We start from the raw sequence: 19,650 nt of genomic DNA, 5'->3' as shown, positions 1-19,650 counted from the left end.
CTCCGTCTGAATCAATCCAACCCTCAATAACTATTTTATGGCTATAAAACTTCTACTGCAGGTACAGCTGCGACACACATAAAAAAAAATGCATCAAAAATAGCCTGATAAATTTGCAATATTATTTAGGACTATAGCAACATTTTACTCACCAAAAAAACTGATTATTTGTACACAAAATCCATCCTCCTTTCTTTCCTCAAGAAGATTTCAATTACTCTGTTGTGCAGATTATCTGTGCGTTTCAGTTCCATGAAGAAGTCCTTTTCTATCGCCGTCGAAGCTAATGCTGAAAGTCCAGCCTGCCCTGTCCTATTTCTGGCATAAGTTTTAGTTAGTAGACTGAAAGTGGTGGACAAATCCTTTTCCCGGTTGTGACAGGCTTGCTTGCTCCGGAGTTGCCCGAACTTGCTTACCAATGTCCAGCTTTTCTTGAAGAGTCTGTCTTGAAAATGGCTTTGACAGTAAATCTCCAACCAAATCCATTTCTTCTCCTCCTTCACCCATTGTGGGTTGACAAACCAGCTATTAAATCAACACAACAATATCTTTGCTTGTGCAGCTCGCTACAAAGCAGCTGGTCAGAGCATTCTGACCAGCTGCCTCTCTGTGTGGTGTGGAGGCTGCAGCGCCTCCGACTGGAAGAACGTGAGGAGAGTGGTGCGGACAGCAGAGAGGATCATCGGGGCCCCCCTTCCCTCCGTTCAGGACATTTCATCCCAGCGCTGCGTGTCCCGAGGCCGAAACATCGTCAGTGACCCCTCACACCCCCACCATGGACTGTTCTCCCTGCTGCCCTCTGGAAAGAGGTTCTGCAGCATCCGGTGCAGGTCCACCAGGTTCTGAAACAGCTTTTTCCCACTTGCCATCAGACTGCTGAACTCTTAACTGGACTGCACTCAAAAACTGGTCTCCACTTCATACCTTGCACATGTACAGAGCTAAATAACTTCCATTTTACTGTCAGTCCTGCACTTTATATTTTATATTTATATTTATATTCATATTTTATACTGTATTTTATTTTATTCTGGAGTAACTTCACAACATTGGAAGCTCAAAACATTGTCCTGAGCCGTGTGCAACGAAATTTGGTTCTGTATTCACCCTGTGCATGAAAAATGATAATAAAGTCAGTCTAAGTCTAAGTCTAAATGCAGCTTGCTAGCTCTGGCTAGTACACCCTTTGACTATCCAATCAGAGCGTGAATACGCTGACGTTTCCGTACGCCTGCTAGAGGGCCTTGGTGTCGCCAACTCAAAATCTGACTGGTTGAAGCAAAAGTTTGATCAACATTTATTTTATGATGCAGAACTGATTGTGAAGGCCTCCAGGCAGATTACTTTGACCCTGGCAACAAATAGTGGCTGAAATGTGATTGGTTAAATGCTTAAATATGAAAATACACGTCTAGAAGCAGCGCAACCAGGGGGCTAACAGTGAAAGGAAGATTACTAATTATTAAGGCTAAATTTCACCTACATAAATGCAAATTTTTGAAGAAAATACCAATTTTTTTTAGTTTTTTTGATCAAATTGAAACATTATTTATCAACAATTCATTCCTCCACTAATCAAAAAGCAGAATCAACAATACGGGCTTGTAATCAACTTGGAATTTTGGATTATCTTTTATGTTAATGCACTGTGACATCTGGCACACATATCACAGTTTGTGCTATTTCCTTTATACATATTTATATTGATTGTCGTTTTCTTATCTTCTTGCTTTATTTTATGCTCCCTCTGGTAAATTATTGTTATTATCTTCCTGAGTTTTGTTCACAGTACAATTGTATTGTTGTTTATTTTAATAAATAAAGTAAAAAAAAAAAAAGCAATGAAAGGAAGCGGACATTTAGTAGTATGTATGTATGTCAGACTTACATACATACTACTAAATTTACACTAATGACTGGTGTAATGTCCGGGATTGAGTTAACTACAACATAGAAAAAAAGATCCATTGCACTGGGTGCTGGATAAAAAAACCAAACATATTAACTTATATGTAAATATTCACCATTTTGAAAATATTCATACCTCTAACCATGAGACATTTCATCACCTGTACACAATAAGATACAAAAGTAATGACACAGAAAAATACAATCTGAAATAATCTAAGCAAATAATGTAGCATAGCTGTTTAAATATTTTTTATCTCTGATTTAAAGTCAGAAAATGGAAACATTGCTTCTAACATAGAAGAAAAGAAAAAAGTAATTGAAAAATACTATAGTGATTTGTACTCAGAAAAAATGGTAAAAGGAAAAAATATAAAAGAAACTTTAAATTTCCTTGAGAAAAGTATAGAAGAAAGTAGTTTTTTAGAGCAGGATTTTACCCTTTTAGAGCTTTTTCAGTCAGTGAGAAGTTTTAAAAGAGGAAAGTCTCCAGGCTCAGACGGACTCCCTATAGAATTTTATTTAACCTTTTACGATATTTTAGCACCGGATTTACTTACTGTTTTTACTGATTTTAGCAAACTAGACACACTCCCCGATAGTTTTAGAACAGGAATTGTTACACTTTTATATAAAGACAAAGACAAGACAGATCTTAAAAACTGGAGACCCATCACCCTTTTAAACGTTGATTGTAAGATTTTTAGTAGACTTTTAGCAGCCAGGATGCGTCGAGTGTTGGGGGATCTAATCCACCCGGATCAAGCCTGCGCCGTCCCGGGAAGGAGGATCACGGACAGCCTGGTACTGATCCGAGACACCATCTGTTTTGCGAGAGACAGAAACATTCGGCTGATAGTCCTAAATCTAGATTTCGAGAAAGCGTTTGATCGGGTCTCGCACCAGTACCTCTTCCAGGTACTGCAAAAAATGGGTTTTCCTGGGAGGTTCGTAGCGTGGGTGGGACTGCTGTACCGAAACATCTCCAGCAGATTCATGGTTAACGGGTTTCTGACAAAAGCAGTGAAAGTGAACTGCGGTGTCCGTCAGGGTTGTCCGTTATCCGCCCTTCTCTATGTGGCCTGCGTCGAGCCGCTGGCGCAGATCTTGAGAAGGGACCCACAGATTTTAGGTGTAACGATACCGGGGAGTGGAGGGCAGGTAGCGAAATGTCTTTTATACATGGATGATTTTAACATTTTATGTACAGATCTTTTATCAATAGATAGGATTTTTCAATTAACCGATTGGTTTGGGAAAGCATCAGGGTCAAAATTAAACAAAGAAAAAACAAAAGCAAAATTTTATGGACCATGGAAAGAGAATGAAAAATTAGGATGTCAGTTTCAAGTAACGGAAGAAGAACAAAAAATACTGGGAGTAAAATTTGACAAACATGGAGAAGGAAAGACAAACTGGATTGAAATAACAAGAAGAGTAAAACAGCGACTGGGATTCTGGGGGATGAGGAACCTTACGATAGAAGGAAAGATTTTAATAGTTAAAGCTGTGATTTTACCAGTGTTTTTACTCACCAGTGCTGTTTTTATCCCTCCTAAGAGAGTGTTTTTAGAACTACAACGAGCCATTTTTTATTTCATATGGAACTCTAAATGGGAAAGGATAAAAAGAGAAATCATGTACAAACCCAAAGAAAAAGGAGGAAAAGGAGTCCCAGACCTTCACTTGTTTTTAGGCAGCCATTATACGAGCACGCACCTGAAACAAGCAATGAACCTTTCCAGCAATAACAAAACAAACACGATGACCAGATTCTGGTGTGGGTCCTATCTTAGAAAACTAAAAATGATAAAAAGTGATTTTAGAACTCCAGTAGCTTTTAACCTTCCTCCAGCATATGCTTTTATACGGAAATTTTTAGAACATTTTAGATTGGAAGGAGAGGAGAGCAAGATTTTAACAAATCATCGTCTTATTATTTCTGTTGTGCAGGGCCGGGAACCAGTGACTCCAGTGCGCGGCCTCCTGTATGGAGACGCCTCCACCGTTTGGCGCAACGTGAGCCATCCCGTCCTTTCAAACAGACTCCAGGATGTCATGGATGGTGGCTCATGGGATCCTGCCAGTCAGAGCCGTTATGCACTCCCGCGGCATGTCTGCAACGTCCATCTGCCCCCGACCCGGTTGTGGCGCGCCGGAGTCGGTGAGGCACCTGCTGTGGGAGTGCAGCGCTGCTGTGGACCTGTGGGCAAAAGCCGGCTCCTTGCAATTCCCACACTTGCCAGCAAGGGAGGTCCTCCATGGGCAGCTAGTGCTGTACGGGGTGAGCCAGCAGAAAATAACGAAAAAGGACTTTGCTGAGATCTGGCTCACCCTAGCCACCATCAAAGACGCCACTTGGACCTCCAGAAACTTGCTGGTGAGCAGGCGCAGGCAGATGCCCCCCGTGGCTGTGATCCGGATGGCAGCAGCAACAAGAGGAACATCAAGGGCTGCAGGTGGCGCGCCAAGGACACAGCCACCAAGAAGAATCGCCTGCGCCTCCGTGGACGAAGGAGCCGGCGCTCCACGAACAGAGGTCCAAGCAGCGGCGGCCTGGCCCTCCGGGTGAGGCAGGAGGGAAGGAGCTTCAGGGCAGGTTTCCCCTCTGAGCACCAGCGCTGTTTGGAAGGTCGGGACGGCTCCGGACTTGGGAAGGGGTCACACCGGTCCTGCTCAACTTTTAACGCACAGAGATTTTGTGTTTTATATTCTTGTTCTTAGCTTCTTTTAGTCTGAACTGATGATTTTGTAAGTTATTGAAAATTTCTGTATAACTGAAATAATGTAATTTTTTAAATGCTTACAGTAACAATAAATACTTTTCAAAAGAAAAAAAAAAAAAAGCTGTTTAAATATAACTACATTATTTGCTAATGGGTTGTTGTTTAGTGCAACAACTCCAAGCATTGAGCCAAATCTTACAATGGAGCAGTTATATGAGCAAAATTTGTAGTCTCTGGATATGCAAAGCTGCTAGAGACAGGCAGCATTAGATTTTTAAAGAGATAATCGCAGTAAAATGTGGTTCGGTTACGCGTCTCAGTGGTGCTGATGCACAAACACCACAAAGATTCTTAATAATTCATAAAAGGAAAATAATATTTGTTTAAACAAGAAAATGTATCGTTTTCCTATTAGCTAACAACTGCATGCTTTACGTCGCTCTTTCACATTAAACCTCCCAAAAATATTTTGAGGACTGTGGCTGTTGTTGCAAAAATGATCAAAAAGTTTAAAGGGTATGAATAATTTCGTAAGGCACTTTTTATGATAATTTAAGCAAACAGGCAAAGTAAAGAAAAGAGGCTCGAGCTTCCTGGACCAGCATGAACCCCTTCGCAGACTTTGTGGCTGGGCTCGTTGAGTGACTGATAATGAGACGCTAATGCCTCCGAACAGCACCGCGGACAGCTCCCTGCGTGGCTCCGCCCCCTTTCCCACAGGCTGCGTGTTGCCGCCTCCGCCTCACTTCAGCTGCGGACACAAGGCAGGGAGCTTCAAAGAGCCCGTGGACCGACAGAGGCGAGGGGCGCTGTAATGTTGAGTCGCTGGGCTGTGGCGTCTGAGCAACACTTTGATGGAGTAACACCCGCTGCTGCCGGTTGAAACTCATCATTTTGGGTTCGGGAGGGAACGAGAGCGCGTGCCCACGCGGAGACTGAAAAAAAAAAAAAAAAAAAAAATGCTCTTCTAGCGCGAGCGCTGACGGGTTCGCTTCACATAAATTCAACTTTGGAGCCATTATTTGCTTCCCTTCTTGTTTCTGCTTTGGAGCCTGGAGCAACTTTTGTTTCCGTCGTGTTTTAACCTGCTGTCCGTTTGACTCGGAGCGTGAAGAGCCGTGGACGAGATGGAGAGCGAGAAGTACTTACCGGAGCTTCAGGCGGAGAAGGACTCGTTGGACCCGTCTTTTCAGCACTCCCTGCGGCTGCTGGAGCAAGGTAAGGGACCAAGGGAGTTAGCAGCTTAGCGGGGGGGGACCGTCTATGCTATTGTCACAGGGTTCATTTGTAACGCTCTTTAAGGGTCCAAACCGTTGCATTTCAAAAATAATATAAAATAAAATATTAATAATAATAAAAAAATCCATGCGTATAGGTATTCCAAGAATGTTTTGCTTGGTCTCCCTTACACAGCTGGGCAATTAAGCGTCGTGGCTGTGTTACTAAAGGTGATGAAGCTGAAGAAATTACTACACAAAGATTTGAATTACTACTTTAGTAGCCTTTATAGAGTTCGTTGTTTATTCAAATGATGAAAGTTCAAAAATGTGACACAAATTGAACGTGTTTTTTCGGTATATTTAGTTTTTTCTAGGGTTCCTAGTTTGGAGAAGTACAAGGAATATATAGATATGTTTTGTTTTCATAAAAAGACCTTGGCTAAATATTTGCATTTTAAAATACTATCTAAAAGTTTCTTCTACTCACTAAAAAATGTTTTTAGTCTTGGAAAGTAGTTGCATATAAAAAAAATATAGGAATATAGAGTAGCCTATATAGCGTCAGGTTTTTCCCCATGCTGTCTTGGAATGTGTTGAAAACAAATCCTCTTATTTAAAGCTGTGTGTTTTTCCCTTTTTAATCTGAAGTCAGACAGGATATTCATGCATTTATGAACAGGAGAGAGAAGCAGCAGCAGCTGTAGCTATGTTCGCAGATACTTTCTTCCATCCACATTCCCGGCCCCTCTGATTCTGAGCTGTTGGAAATTTGCAATCCTTTCTTGACAAAAGGCCCTCGTGGAACCCCTCACATTGCCAGTGGGCTGTTACATCACCTAAGTGGATCCTCAAGTACCACTTGTGGGCTTTATTGACACTAGCAGGCCACTGGTGGCTCTGGGAGCGACAGAAGAAAGAGTTGTAGTCTGTCAGCAGTCTTGTTGCGCTGTAATTAAGTCTCTGAAATCCCCCCCCCCCCACGCCTCCTGTCACCGTTATCATTCTGACAGCTGTGTCTCCTCCAGTTCTCACACTTGGAGACCTCTGGGGGTCCATAAAAGGGTTCCCCGGGAAAGTCGGGCGTAATTTGAATTTAATGTTGTTTAGTTTCTGGAGTCACAAACAGAATGACATATCGCCGCGTTCCCTCGCCTGATCCTTCAGACCCGAGCCATATGGATGTTCGCCTGGCATCTGTAGCCGATGATCTCTCTTATGATCTTGTTCATTATTGCGATTAATTGATGAGCTGTCGTGTGCAATGTCAGAGAGCTGCCAAAGAGAAAGCCCCCTGTTCACTTTGTCGAAGGACTGCAGAGAACATTGTAAAGTAAGGCAATAAAAGACGTGCATCACACTGTTCAGAGATGAAGCAGCAATATTCAGTTCACATGCGATAAACCTTTTAGTCAAAACCTCTAGGTTTGAAGTTCTGAACTGAAGTGCAGTTGTACACCACAAAAACACAAAATCTTATCAAAAAATCTTTTTGTCGAGTTTCTACTGCAAATATCTTAGACAAAACTAACATACAGTTAACTTTTCAGTAAGATATAGGAGCTTGTTCTAAGTCAATAATTCTTCAATAGTGATGAAAAAGTACTAGTTCCACTAGTACATTTTTTTTGCTTGTAACATGGGGAAAAAGTCTTGCTATGAGAGGAACAAGTCATTTTTTAAATATAGATTCAGGAATTATTGACTTACAACAAGCTTCTATTTCTTGCTTGTAAGTCAGTTTTGTATTATTTTAAATGTAAGGAGACATTTGCACTAGAAACTAGACAAAAAATACTGTATTTGTGTTTTTGCAGTGTAGATCCTCGAAACTGACTCTTGGAGACCTCCTGGGTGTCCATACCAATATCTAGATCTTAACATGCTAAATTTTTTGTATATTTAACACATGCAATGTAAATACATTTTTTTCTAAATGTAGGTGTGTGAAAAGAATAATCACTAAAAATAAAGAAATGAAAATAGCACTGTTCTTCAGGACGTGACTCCGAATAGTCAGTAGTTTCGTTAGTTTGATCCATTTTTGGTATCATAGTATGAACTTTTTGAATCTTTTTGCCCAGAAAATGCTTCCAGATTGGGAAAAGATTATTTTAAAAACCGTCTAATACAAAATGATTACATAAAAGTTGCAAAATTGTGATACATTGTAGTGATTATGTCTATTTATGACATGATGTAACCTCTATTATAAATTAAAAAAACTATCATTGTTGCCAGTATAATAATATCACATATCACTCTTCACTATTGGTTGACAATTTTATCTATATCAAATATTTTGTTCTTTTCACATTGATACAAAGACGAGTGAGATAACACAGACGGATACTTTTAGGGTCATTCTGTTAATTATCTGTTCCTACTGTACTCACTCCATTTATAAATATTTGCAAAGAGCAATTCTGAAGTTCCAGGTGATGAGGTTTAATTGAAAGTGAGTCATAAATCCATCAGGTTGTTTTAAAAGACACTGTAGTTTAAATAAATAAATACTGTAAAAAGTAATGAAGGATTTAAACAGCGCTGCACAAACAGCAGCTAAATTTAGATATAGTTCTAAAATAAAGGTGCCTGTTGTGCTGAATGATTGTAGCAAATCTTCAGCGCACTGCAAAAACACAAAATCTTATCAAGTCTTTCTGGTTTAGTTCCTACTGCAGATATCTTAGTGCACTTGGAGCAAGACAAAAATAACTTGTATGTAACTTTTCACCAAGATACATGAGCTTGACTTAAGTCAATAATTCCTTATATATTGATGAAAAAGTACAAGCTCCGTTGGCAGATTATTTCACTTATAACATTGGAAAAGTGTCTTATTATAAATGATTTAATCTACTAGTGGTACTACTACTACCTTTTCATTAATATGAAGGAATTGTTGACTTCAAACAGTTTCCTGTATCTTGCTGAAGAGTTACTTGTAAGTTAGTTTTGTCTCATTTCAAGTGTGAGATATTTGTGCAAGAAACTAGACCAAAAATACTTGGTAGGATTTAGTTTTTTCGCAGTGCAGCCTGCAGCTTGTTGCCAACGATGATTCCGAAGCTGTAGGTTCTTAAAAAGAAAGCTGTTGTTTTGTTGTTGTTGTTTTTTTACAAAGAGAAAATAGGAGAATTTCTTTACGTCTCCGAGCTAACTGACACTGTGTAGAAACAGGTGGGGGAGAGGGGAGTACCACTCTGGCACGGCCAGTGAAAGCCTTCATTCACGTTCTCTGACATCGAAATAAGCAGGATACAAACGGCAGCTGCAGACTTTTTATTTCTTTTTATAAATTTTATTTTAAAAAATCATATTAGATACAAATATCCAGTCACAGCATCTGTGTAATTTAATAACAAAGATAAAATGAAATAAAAAACTTGTTTAAAAATTTTGGATAAACATGAATGCTTACTCTTAGTGAAAACATTAAATAATTCCAATCCATAAAATTTTTGTTTCATTTTTTGGTTGATATATTTCTAATAAACTTGTTTCGAATTTTTTTGAGTCTACTGTCTGTCTGGGGATGTGCATTGCAAATTAGCTAAGGCTGTAAATGTTATAGTCCTTGGTATTATCTATAATAAACACTTGTTCCCATTCAAATAAGCAACAAACAATCAGAATGTCTATCCGTGAAAAGTTTTATTTAACACACAAATCAGAGAAAAATGCAGTTTATAGAGAACTTTTCACGTCTTACAAAGGTTTGCATCAACCAGTTATATTGCTCTATGATTAGGCTTTGAAACGGGGACTTCTCATTAAAAATCAACTGTTCAGGCTATTGTTTATGATATTTTGTGGCGTTTGTTGTATCACTGCACACAGTCAAAGTCCTATGAAAACAATTACTTTTTGTAAAGTAAAATGTACCCATTATGAAATATGCTGCTTCACTACAACAGTTACATAGAGCAGATGCTTAACTGGAGCAGTGCTGGTGTTCTGTGTGTTTTGCATGTTTCTCTGCTTGGAGGATGACAGGAAAACATGAGTGGATCATTATTAAACTCCTATAGAACTCAGAACAAACTGAGGAGAAAGTCAACTACTTGATAGGTGTGTAAACTCTGCATTTACTGGAACCAACAGAGGAAAAGATGCACACAGGATGACTCATTCTTATAATGAACATTTATTCCATGATGATAACAAAGATAATCAGCCAGGAATACATATAAAAGCGTATAGAAATATAGATGAACTGAAAAAAGCTAAAAAGCATTATATGAAGCAGCTCCAGATTTCAAAGGAACTCTCTCCTCTCTGTTTGGGTGCATGCTGCAATAATGCCTCTAATGACTGTGTGTGTATCAGTTGCAGATGGGAGTCTTGTTCCAAATGACAAACTATGGGTAATGCATCTTTCAGTAGCTGATTCATTTAGAGTAAAAGTAGATGGATTTCATCAAGAACACCACATCAAATCACGCCGGTATTTGTTATTTAAATCTGGGTTTTAATATGTATGTTTTCGCTAAAAGCTCAGATCATCCTCTGACAGAAACAGTGTTGAAAAAACGGTATCCAACAACTGCTGACAAGCCTCCAGAAAAAGACAAAAAATGATTAAATACCAGGGAACAAGTCTGATCCAGAACAAGTGAAAAAAAGAACAAAAGAAAGGAGAGAAGTCATTGCCTTTTTAAATTTAAAAAGTTATCCGTGACACGTGTTCTTCATGTTTCCCTTCCAATAAAGTTGTTGTTCCCACTGGAGGTTTGGGTGGGGGAGGGTGTTTGGGGCAAACACTTCAGTTGGACGCGGCGTCGGAATTAATCCATGACATTTCCTAAAGTAAGCAGAAGTCAGAAATTTGGCCAAAAAACTGTAAATACCGTTATCGCTCTCTTACACAGCAGATGGAACACGATGCGGCTTAATAGAGCTTCTTCTCCTGCCATCTCGCTGATGAGTTCTGGCCTCGATTACGCAATTGGCTGGGGATGCAAGAAACAGGAGGGGTGGGAGGGGACGGTGGCCTGGTTACTCTGCTAACTTGTGTGCAAATAAGCAAAAGTGAGATTACCCCAGGACTGGAGAGGGTTCCATTCAAGAAAAAAAAAAGAAGAAGAAGAAGAGGATTGAGAAAAGTGAGGCAGGGCATTGTGTTGGGAGCTCGGGGACGAAGCATGCTTCTTTGATAAGTTTGGTGCCGTTCTGAGATCCCCTCTCCCACTCGCGGCGTATCTCTGCTCCGTGACAAGCCTCATAGAGTCGGCAGCAGGCACACGGAGCTGGAGGAAAAAAAATCTTAAGCTGAAGGAGAAGAGAGGAAAAAAAAAAAAACCTCAGCAGCATACTAATGAAGAGCTTTCAGGAATGAAAAAAAAAACTGTGCAGCATAAGGTGCATTAAATTAATTCCTGTCTCCATGCAGGCCTGTAAATAACATTTATATCCTCTGTGTCAAGCACTGATGCTCATTTATGACCAAAGAAAGCTTTTCTCCACTAATCTTGCTGTTGTTGGAGGAAATAAATAAAAACAGGACCTGCCCAGCTGCACACCTTCTTCCCCTAACTGCTAAATAATGCTGCTATAGTTTATTTTATTTTTTTTTCATATTAACTCAAAATGAAGTAAAAGCGGCGAGGCACGCTTTCCGATTGTGACAATAAGACCCGCGAGATGTAATGCGGCTAAAAGAACGTCCATTTGCTGACTTTGTGAAAAATGCGCCTGAAGCCGTGTCTGTGCAGCGAGCGTGGCATGCTGTGTTTCAGCAGAGCAGCATCTCTGCATATACTGTGTGTGTGTGTGTGTGTGTGTGGGTGTGTGTGGGGAGGCATTCAGGCAGCTGTAGGTCACCGGCATTCATCTCAGTTGCATGCCTACAATCAGTGTCTAAAGCAGAAAAGATTACATTAGATCAACAACAGCAAGCGCTCAGCAGTTCTGCTAAGAATATATGCTGACTGTCATTTGGAGCTGAAACAATTAATCGGCTTAAAAGTGATTAATCGACTTAGTAATCGATTAATTGTTAACCTGAGTATACAGACTCAAAACATGCCATTAACACACAGTCAGAGCAGTAATGTAGCCGAAACTTTACAAAAATATGTACACTTTGCATTTAAGATAACCTTAAATTCAGCTCATCATTAGGGCTGAAATGATTAATCAGATTAATTGGTTATTGTCAGCTAACTTAGCAATCGATTAATCATTGACTGGTATATACAGACTCAAAAATCTGTATGAAGAATATATACATTTTGGATTTAAGATAAAACAACAAAAACAATCTGGAAAAATTTTCTACTCAGAACTCTAAAGTTTTTGCTTCACCTCATTCAAATTCTGGGGGAAAAAATCTCCTACTAAACACGTTCAATTATTAATAGCAATCTACAAAAAGAGTCTAAAGATTGCAAAAAAAAGATTCTGTTGCTTTACTAACAGAAATAATGCAACATATGTGATAATGACATTTGCTATTATACAAAAGATATAGAATGAACACAAAATGTAAGTGGGTTTTTTCCCCACAATGTTTTCTTCCTTTCTGTAATTGAGTGTGTGCAGGGGCAGCTAGCATGCAGGCTGCTGCTTATCAGATATGCTAATTGTAGCTTTCCAGATGTAACTTTAAAACTTTACAAACAGAAGACTTTCAGCTGGCTGTACAGTACATGTACGCCATGTAGTTGGAGAAAAACCCAGAAACATACCTCAATCTATAAAAATGGCATGATGGGAAATCTTACCAATTCCACCTCAAAGATTTAAGTAATCTTTGAGGTGGAATTGAATTAGGAAATGTGTTTCAATTTTCATACTTTTTTCCTTGTTATGTTAGCTGAAAAAAAAATCTGTAATGAAATTACATTACAACTTGTTTTTTTGTCCTAAAACTATTGCTTATCCAAAACTTGCAAGGCAATTCCACAGCTTGACTTTCCTCCAGGCCTCCAGACTTTGATGCTCCTATTGGAGGTAGATATCTTGTGCCTAACCTTGAGAATGTTACATAAATAGCCAAAAAACAATCTAAAAATATGAGCTTGGCAAATAAGCATTTGAAAAATGGAAACTCTGTCACAACCCTCGCCTCACTAGTGTCTGCCTTTAGTGTTTGGTGAAACTTCAACAGCTCCTGAAATAATGACTAATCGGTTATTTGTTGTTGTTGCAGTATTTGGAGACTTTACATTATATTTGTGAAATTTCTCTTTGTGTTTTATTCACACACTTTGAATAGTAGACTTTAAATAAATCTTTAAACAGACAACTAATCCAACATTAAAGAGAAAAGTAGCTCAAAGTGCGTTTGTCTGAGCAGTTTAGGGAATAAAAAAGTTTAAATAACCACTGCTCAGTCATGCCTCTACCTCTTAGTTTCTACTGCATATAACTAGCTCATACCTCTTACTCATCGGTCCTGTCTCCTCCTCTGCCTCTCAATTTTCCAGGGAATTGTATATCTGCTGCAACCTGCTTGATGAAACAAATAGCTAATTCCTATTAAATGAAAGATTCAGACCTTCTGTTGCGCCTTGCTGACAAAGATAACCGTTCTAATCTTTCTGTATTTCTGCTGGTCTTCATTAGCTTTGTTTAAAATATATTGGAGACTGGCTCATCAGACTAACTAAACATTATGTAGTAATGGAGGGACCAGTCAGATAAAGTTTTATTCATCCTGGCAAATTATGATAATGGCTGTTTTTTTTAATTTAGCACTGATTATGAGTTTCTGATCCCAAGGTTGAATAAGGGTTAAGGTTAGGGTTCAAAATAGCTCAAATTAAGGACGTTTCTGTGTTTTAATGCTGCTGTTATGCTGTTGTCTAAAAATGTGCTGAGTGGGCAAATGTTGTGTGTACAAAGGGATGAAGGGTGTAAAATTTACTTTCTGCTAGCGTGACTCAATAAATTACCACTGTTGTCATGATGATGTTTTCCTTTCACATTTTTAAAGCTTAATAATCATCTGACTATTGTTGGCTGATAGTTTCATGCTTACTGTTGCCAAGTGGCTTTTTAAAAGCACTTGGTGGTTGCCAAGTGGACTGGTAATTATTAGCTAACCTTGAATCAGAAAATAGGTCGGGCTGCCATTCAGTTGGAGCCACTGGAAGCATTTAAGTGGAAAGATATTTTCAGTACAGAGTGTCTGCCTAGTGTAGTCTCTGAGTTGCATAGACATTTTTGACATGTCTAAAAAAACGCATATTGGAGTGCTATTGGACCTTAAATTATATATAATTTAAGGTCCATATAACAGGCCTATATACTGAGGCCTGTTGCAATAAGCAATAGAAAAATTGCCAAAACAAGTAAAATTTTCATTTGCAGGATTTATTGTTTTTCTTTTTTCTCTCTTTCTACCAAAAACTGGATGGCAAAAGTCTCCAGTCTGGTGCTTTGGTCTCAACTAACCTCATTGTTTGAAGGATAATTTTCTTTACAGAGACTTCATAATTTATTTATTTTGTTGTTTCAGTTGTTTTGTTTATTTTTGATATTTAAAATGACTCACAGTTCCAGTATTAAATGTCCGTTGGAATTAAAGTGTATTGATCTTTGTTATGCCTTTTCCATCATGTTAATTGAAAGTGGTTTCAGAACAACACTATTATTATTGATCACAATAATTTCTTGGACAAATTATTGCCAAGCAAAATTTGTTATGGTGACAATATCAGATGAACTGAAGTGTTACTGTTACCTAAATCTCCTTTCTGTTGTTTGCCATTGAAATACATGTCAGATACACAAGAGACGTTTGGCTCTGATTTTTTTTTTCTGATTGTGAAAATAAACAGAACAGGATTTGCTCAAACTGCAACAGAACAGTAACATTTATGTGTTTTATTTTTATTTGTTTCTGTTGAAAGAGAATCTCCCTACCTGGTCTCAATGTCAGTTATTGCTAAGCTGCAGCACTCGCTTTCAAACAGCGAGAGCTGGAGCTACATTCATAATAACCCTAAAGAAAAATGGTAAAAGAAAATCTATTTGTGGTTATGTTTTTTATTTCCGATTTTGTTTTTTAAATCATGACTGGAAACCTTGACCAGCTTCAGTGGGCAGAAAAGCACTTTACTGTGCTGCATCACTTGTGTTCCTCAACTACTGACTTAGAAATAGTAACACTTGCACAAACTTGAGGTAAATAAAATGCATTATATATCATACAAGCTTGCTAAATAATAAAAATGTTATAAAAGAAATAAAAACAGAAAAAAAAATTTCCTAGAATTGAATGACAACAGGGAGGTCAACCCTAATATTTTATGGGACACATTGAAGGCAGTTATAAGAGGCAAGTTTATATCACTAAGTACTGCTATTAAGAAAGAAAAGGAAAAAGAACTAAATGAATTGGAGACCAAATTAAAAGAATTGGAGAGCTTGCAAATTAAAAACCAACTTGATTATATCAGTGCACAAATCCAAGAGACAAAGAGTAAAATTTTGGATATACATAAAAGAGAGGAAGAAAAAAAAAATAAATTCCTAAAACAATCATTTTACGAAACTGGGCCAAAGGCAACAAAACTACTGTACTTACAAGAAGAATTGACAAAAAACAAATAATGCACTCAATTTGCTCCATAACTGACCCACAGATAGGAATAGTAGAAAACAGTTTGGATGGTATTGACAAAGCTTTTCAAACATATTATAAAGAATTGTACGCACAACAAGAACAACGCAAAATAGAAGATGTTAAAACATTTCTCAATTCATTGGACTTGCCAACAATTGGAGAATGTCAGAACAAAAGTTTTACTGAGCAAATCACGGAAAAGGAACTGATAATGGCGGTAAAAAAATTAAAAAATAATAAATCACCCGGTACTGACGGTCTTCCAGGTGAATGGTATAAGATATTTGAAGAAGAACTATCCCCTGTTTTATTAAAATCATTAAATTGGGCATTAGGGAAAATGACAACACCGCCATCATGGTCTGAAGCAATTATAACGGTAATACCAAAAGAAGGAAAAAACAAAATATTATGCAGTTCATACAGACCGATCTCGATCCTTAACCAAGATTATAAACTATATGCTTCTATCTTGTCCAATAGGTTGAACGCGTTTGTCCCAGATCTGATTGATGGGGACCAAACCGGGTTTGTCTCTGGCCGACAAACTCAGGATAATATAAGACGCTCACTTCACATAATTCAGAATATTCAGACAAACAATCACACGGCAGTATTGGCGAGCTTAGACGCAGAAAAGGCTTTTGATCGTGTCAGTTGGGAGTACTTATTCCTAGTTTTGGAACGATTTGGGTTTTCACAAACCACAATCAACATTATTAGAACATTATACGCGTCGCCCACTGCTAGGATCAAGATAAATGGCCGCTTGACAGACACAATAAAGCTGGAGAGATCCACTCGACAAGGCTGCCCGCTCTCCCCAACTCCTTTTGCACTTTACATAGAGCCTCTTGCCCAGGCAATTAGGGAGAACAATGGTATTCATGGTATAGTAACGAATTCAGGAGAACATAAAATAGCACTATATGCTGATGACATCCTTCTAAACCTCTCGAGCCCGGAGCAATCCATCCTGGCCGTCCTAAAGTTACTAGGCATATTTGGCACCTACTCAGGATACAGACTTAATATGGATAAAACACAGATTATGTGTTTTAACTATTACCCATCGGTTGAGCTTAAAGATTAAATCCCTATTGACTGGTCTAAGAAAACAATCAAATATTTGGGTATATGGTTGACTTACCTTCTGATTGATCTGTACAAAAAAAAATTTGAATCTGTAAATAGAATTAAACAAGACCTCACACAGTGGTCGGGATCTATAATTGACTTTAATTCAAGAATTGAGGTAATTAAGATGTCAGTATTACCTAGGTTATTATACCTATTTATTTCTTTGCCTATTAAAATCCCTCATTCTCAGTTTTGTGAGTGGGACAAATTGATATCTCATTTTATTTGGAAGGGACAGAAACCCAGAATTAGATACAGTACTCTTACAATTAGGAAAGAAAAAGGGGGGCTGTCACTCCCTAATCTTCATGGCTATTACCTTGCAGCTCAATTCAAAACAGTAGTACAGTGGTGTGATCATACTTACGAGGCTGGATGGAAAGAATTAGAAACCAAGTGTGGAAACATTTCAATACAAGCTCTGATTGGAGATCAGAAACTTGCAGCAGCATGCCGAAAAAAATTAGATCCCCTAGTGTCATTTACCCTTTTGACCTGGTTTGAAGTGGTTAAGGAATTAAACTTGGAAAACCAAATACGAATTCTCAGATGGGCCGCCTTTGACTCAGATTTCACCCCTAACCAATTAGATTCCAGTTTTAAAAACTGGTCACAGAAAGGAATAACTGCTTATTGCAGGATACTGGACAAAAATACACTACCAAGTTTTCACACACTACAACAAAAATATGATCTAGAAAAAGGGGACTTCTTTAGATATCTGCAATTTAGACAATTTTTTTTTCCAAACATATTAAAAGACTACATCTCAGAGTCTAACGAGATAATTCAATTGGTGTCACAAGCTTACTCCACGCCTGGCAAGATCACATCTCCAAACTGTATCAGGGATTGTTGAGATCCAAAGGAGTGTCAACAGATTATGTTAGGAAAAGATGGGAGGAAGAGATGAATGCTAAAATATCACAAGAACAATGGGACAATATGTGTGAATCTGCTGCTTCAGCCTCCTCAAACTATTGGCATGAGTTTAGTTGGAAAAACTTGTTACGTTTTTTAGAACACCAAAGCATCAGTCTTATAGAAACCCAAATGCTTCTAAATGCTGGAGGGGATGTGGGGACGCGGAGCCAAATCACTCCCATATTTTCTGGTCCTGCATAAAGATCAAGTCTTATTGGAAAGAAGTTTTGGAGAAAATTGAAATAATTTTGGATCTCAGACTCCAACAACCTACCATGTTATTGTTGCTCGGAGATGTTCCTGAGAGTTGGAACATGAGTGACAAATATTTATTAAAAATCTTCAGTGCTACAGCCAAAAAATTGATCACTCGGAAATGGCTTCAACCCGACCCACCAACGCTAAAGAACTGGCTGGAACTGGTGGACGAAACCCACAAAATGGAAATTTTAATGTTCATGTAGAGACTACAATCGGACCTTTACAAAAAGAGATGGAGCAAATGGACTAGATTTCTAGAAAACAATAACTGAATCAGGTGACTTATACTGTCACTTTAATTGCTGCTCAAAAAACCCAAAGATTGGGATGTAACTTTGTATGCTGTTTTTCATCCTGTATCTGTTTCATTTTTGACAGAATGTAAGTAATTCTTCTTGTCGACAGTTGTTCCGTTCTGTATGTGATTAATAAATGAAACACAACCAATACACATAAAGTAAAAAAAAAGCATTATATATCATAACAGTCTTAGTTGTGCTTCTTTTTAAAAGCAAAAAGTTTTGTCTTTTAGGTAAAATAAATTAAAAAGTTTTTGTTGTTGTTTAGGAGTTGTGGCCCAGTTTGAACCCTATAAGTGAATTCCAACATGTAAGGCTCCATGTTTTAATTGGATAGTCCACAGCAGGATTCCAGCAGTGTTTGCCTTACATAAATAACATGAACTAGTAAAGAAAAACAACAAATACATTGCCCCTGCAAAGGTGTAGGTACAAAAATAACCTGATAACATTTCCATCTCATCAGCGTGTTTACCTATCAGTTTTTGCCCCTATGAGAACACAGACGGACATTTATACCATCGAAGCAATGCTTAGCATTGATAATGCTATGCTGCTCGGCAAACGCACTTTGACTCGGCTCACCGTGAGGTGGAGGTTAAAACACACCTACAGCCCCGAATCTGTCAGTGGTCGTGACCCGAGTCCCGACTCGACCTGCAGATGAAGTTAAGCTGAACCTGCGAGTGAACTGTGAGAGGAGCAGCTTCAGAGGCACACTTTGCATTTAGACAATTAGTGGAGCGCTGCTCAGCGGGGATGGGACCACTGTGCGCTGTTTGCAGAGCTCTGTCTCCTTCGCAGCAGCTCCCGCTGGATTGCAGGGGTGAAGTGGAGGGCAGCGCTAATGCAGGCAGGCTCCAGCTAAAACACCTGACAGATACCCTGTTTGCAGATGCGACGAGCCCTGCGACGGCTCCTTTGATTTCACTGCTAATGCAGGGTGCATGTTCTCGGTCATTATGGCAGCATGAGAGAGCTGGGGAGAAAAGGGTTTCACTCATTCGCCACTCTTATACAGAAGATCTACTTTTTACTTTTCCGCTTGTTACAAACATTCGGAAACGTTCGATTAGAGATTATGCTGGGGGAATTTTAGAAATGGTCCTAGACAGAAACTTTAACATATATGGCCATGAAAATTGATTCTGTGATTATTGAAGAGGGGACAGATTTTTACAAGATTTTTTTCTTCTTCTTTCTCCCTTTTCACACATGCATTGTAAGAGTTGCAAGAGAATGTGTTTGTGAATTGATGTAATTTGTTAAATTGACTGAATCAGTCAAGTTTATTTGTACAGCACATTACAGCAGCAAGGCACTTCTGAGTTCTTCACATCATAAAAACGCAAAAATACAAAGTTATGAAAGAAACCAGTCAACAACTGAGGCCTCATAACATGGACCAGGTTCAGCGATGGTGCATTTGGTACGCCCAGTTAAGTGCCTTAACTATAAACCTAGCTTCATCCGTCTTTACTGTCACTATTACTGCTGTATAAAAAACTCAATTGATAATAAACAAACAATACTTAGCCTGGTTGGGGGACAAGTAAATCCTGGTGGCCCGCCAGGCTTATTATGCACTGAGGAAAACC

General features: G+C 38.6%; 1 protein-coding gene across 2 annotated transcripts in view; it reads left to right on the top strand.

The window, feature by feature from the left end:
• Nucleotides 1-5,367: 5,367 nt before the first annotated feature.
• khdrbs3 (KH domain containing, RNA binding, signal transduction associated 3) overlaps nt 5,368-19,650 on the top strand; it is a 143,612-nt gene continuing 129,329 nt past the window's right edge. For both annotated transcript variants that reach the window (XR_003597918.1, XM_028036683.1), the window contains exon 1: nt 5,368-5,852. Coding sequence is in view for 1 of the 2 variants with exons in the window: in XM_028036683.1 (XP_027892484.1) it covers nt 5,762-5,852 (91 nt within the window). In the remaining variant the exon portion in view is untranslated. The remainder of the gene's footprint in view (nt 5,853-19,650) is intronic.

Source organism: Xiphophorus couchianus, chromosome 13, assembly GCF_001444195.1.
Source record: "Xiphophorus couchianus chromosome 13, X_couchianus-1.0, whole genome shotgun sequence".
NCBI classification, from domain to species: Eukaryota; Metazoa; Chordata; class Actinopteri; order Cyprinodontiformes; family Poeciliidae; genus Xiphophorus; species Xiphophorus couchianus.
This window is presented reverse-complemented; position numbering and strand designations above follow the sequence as displayed.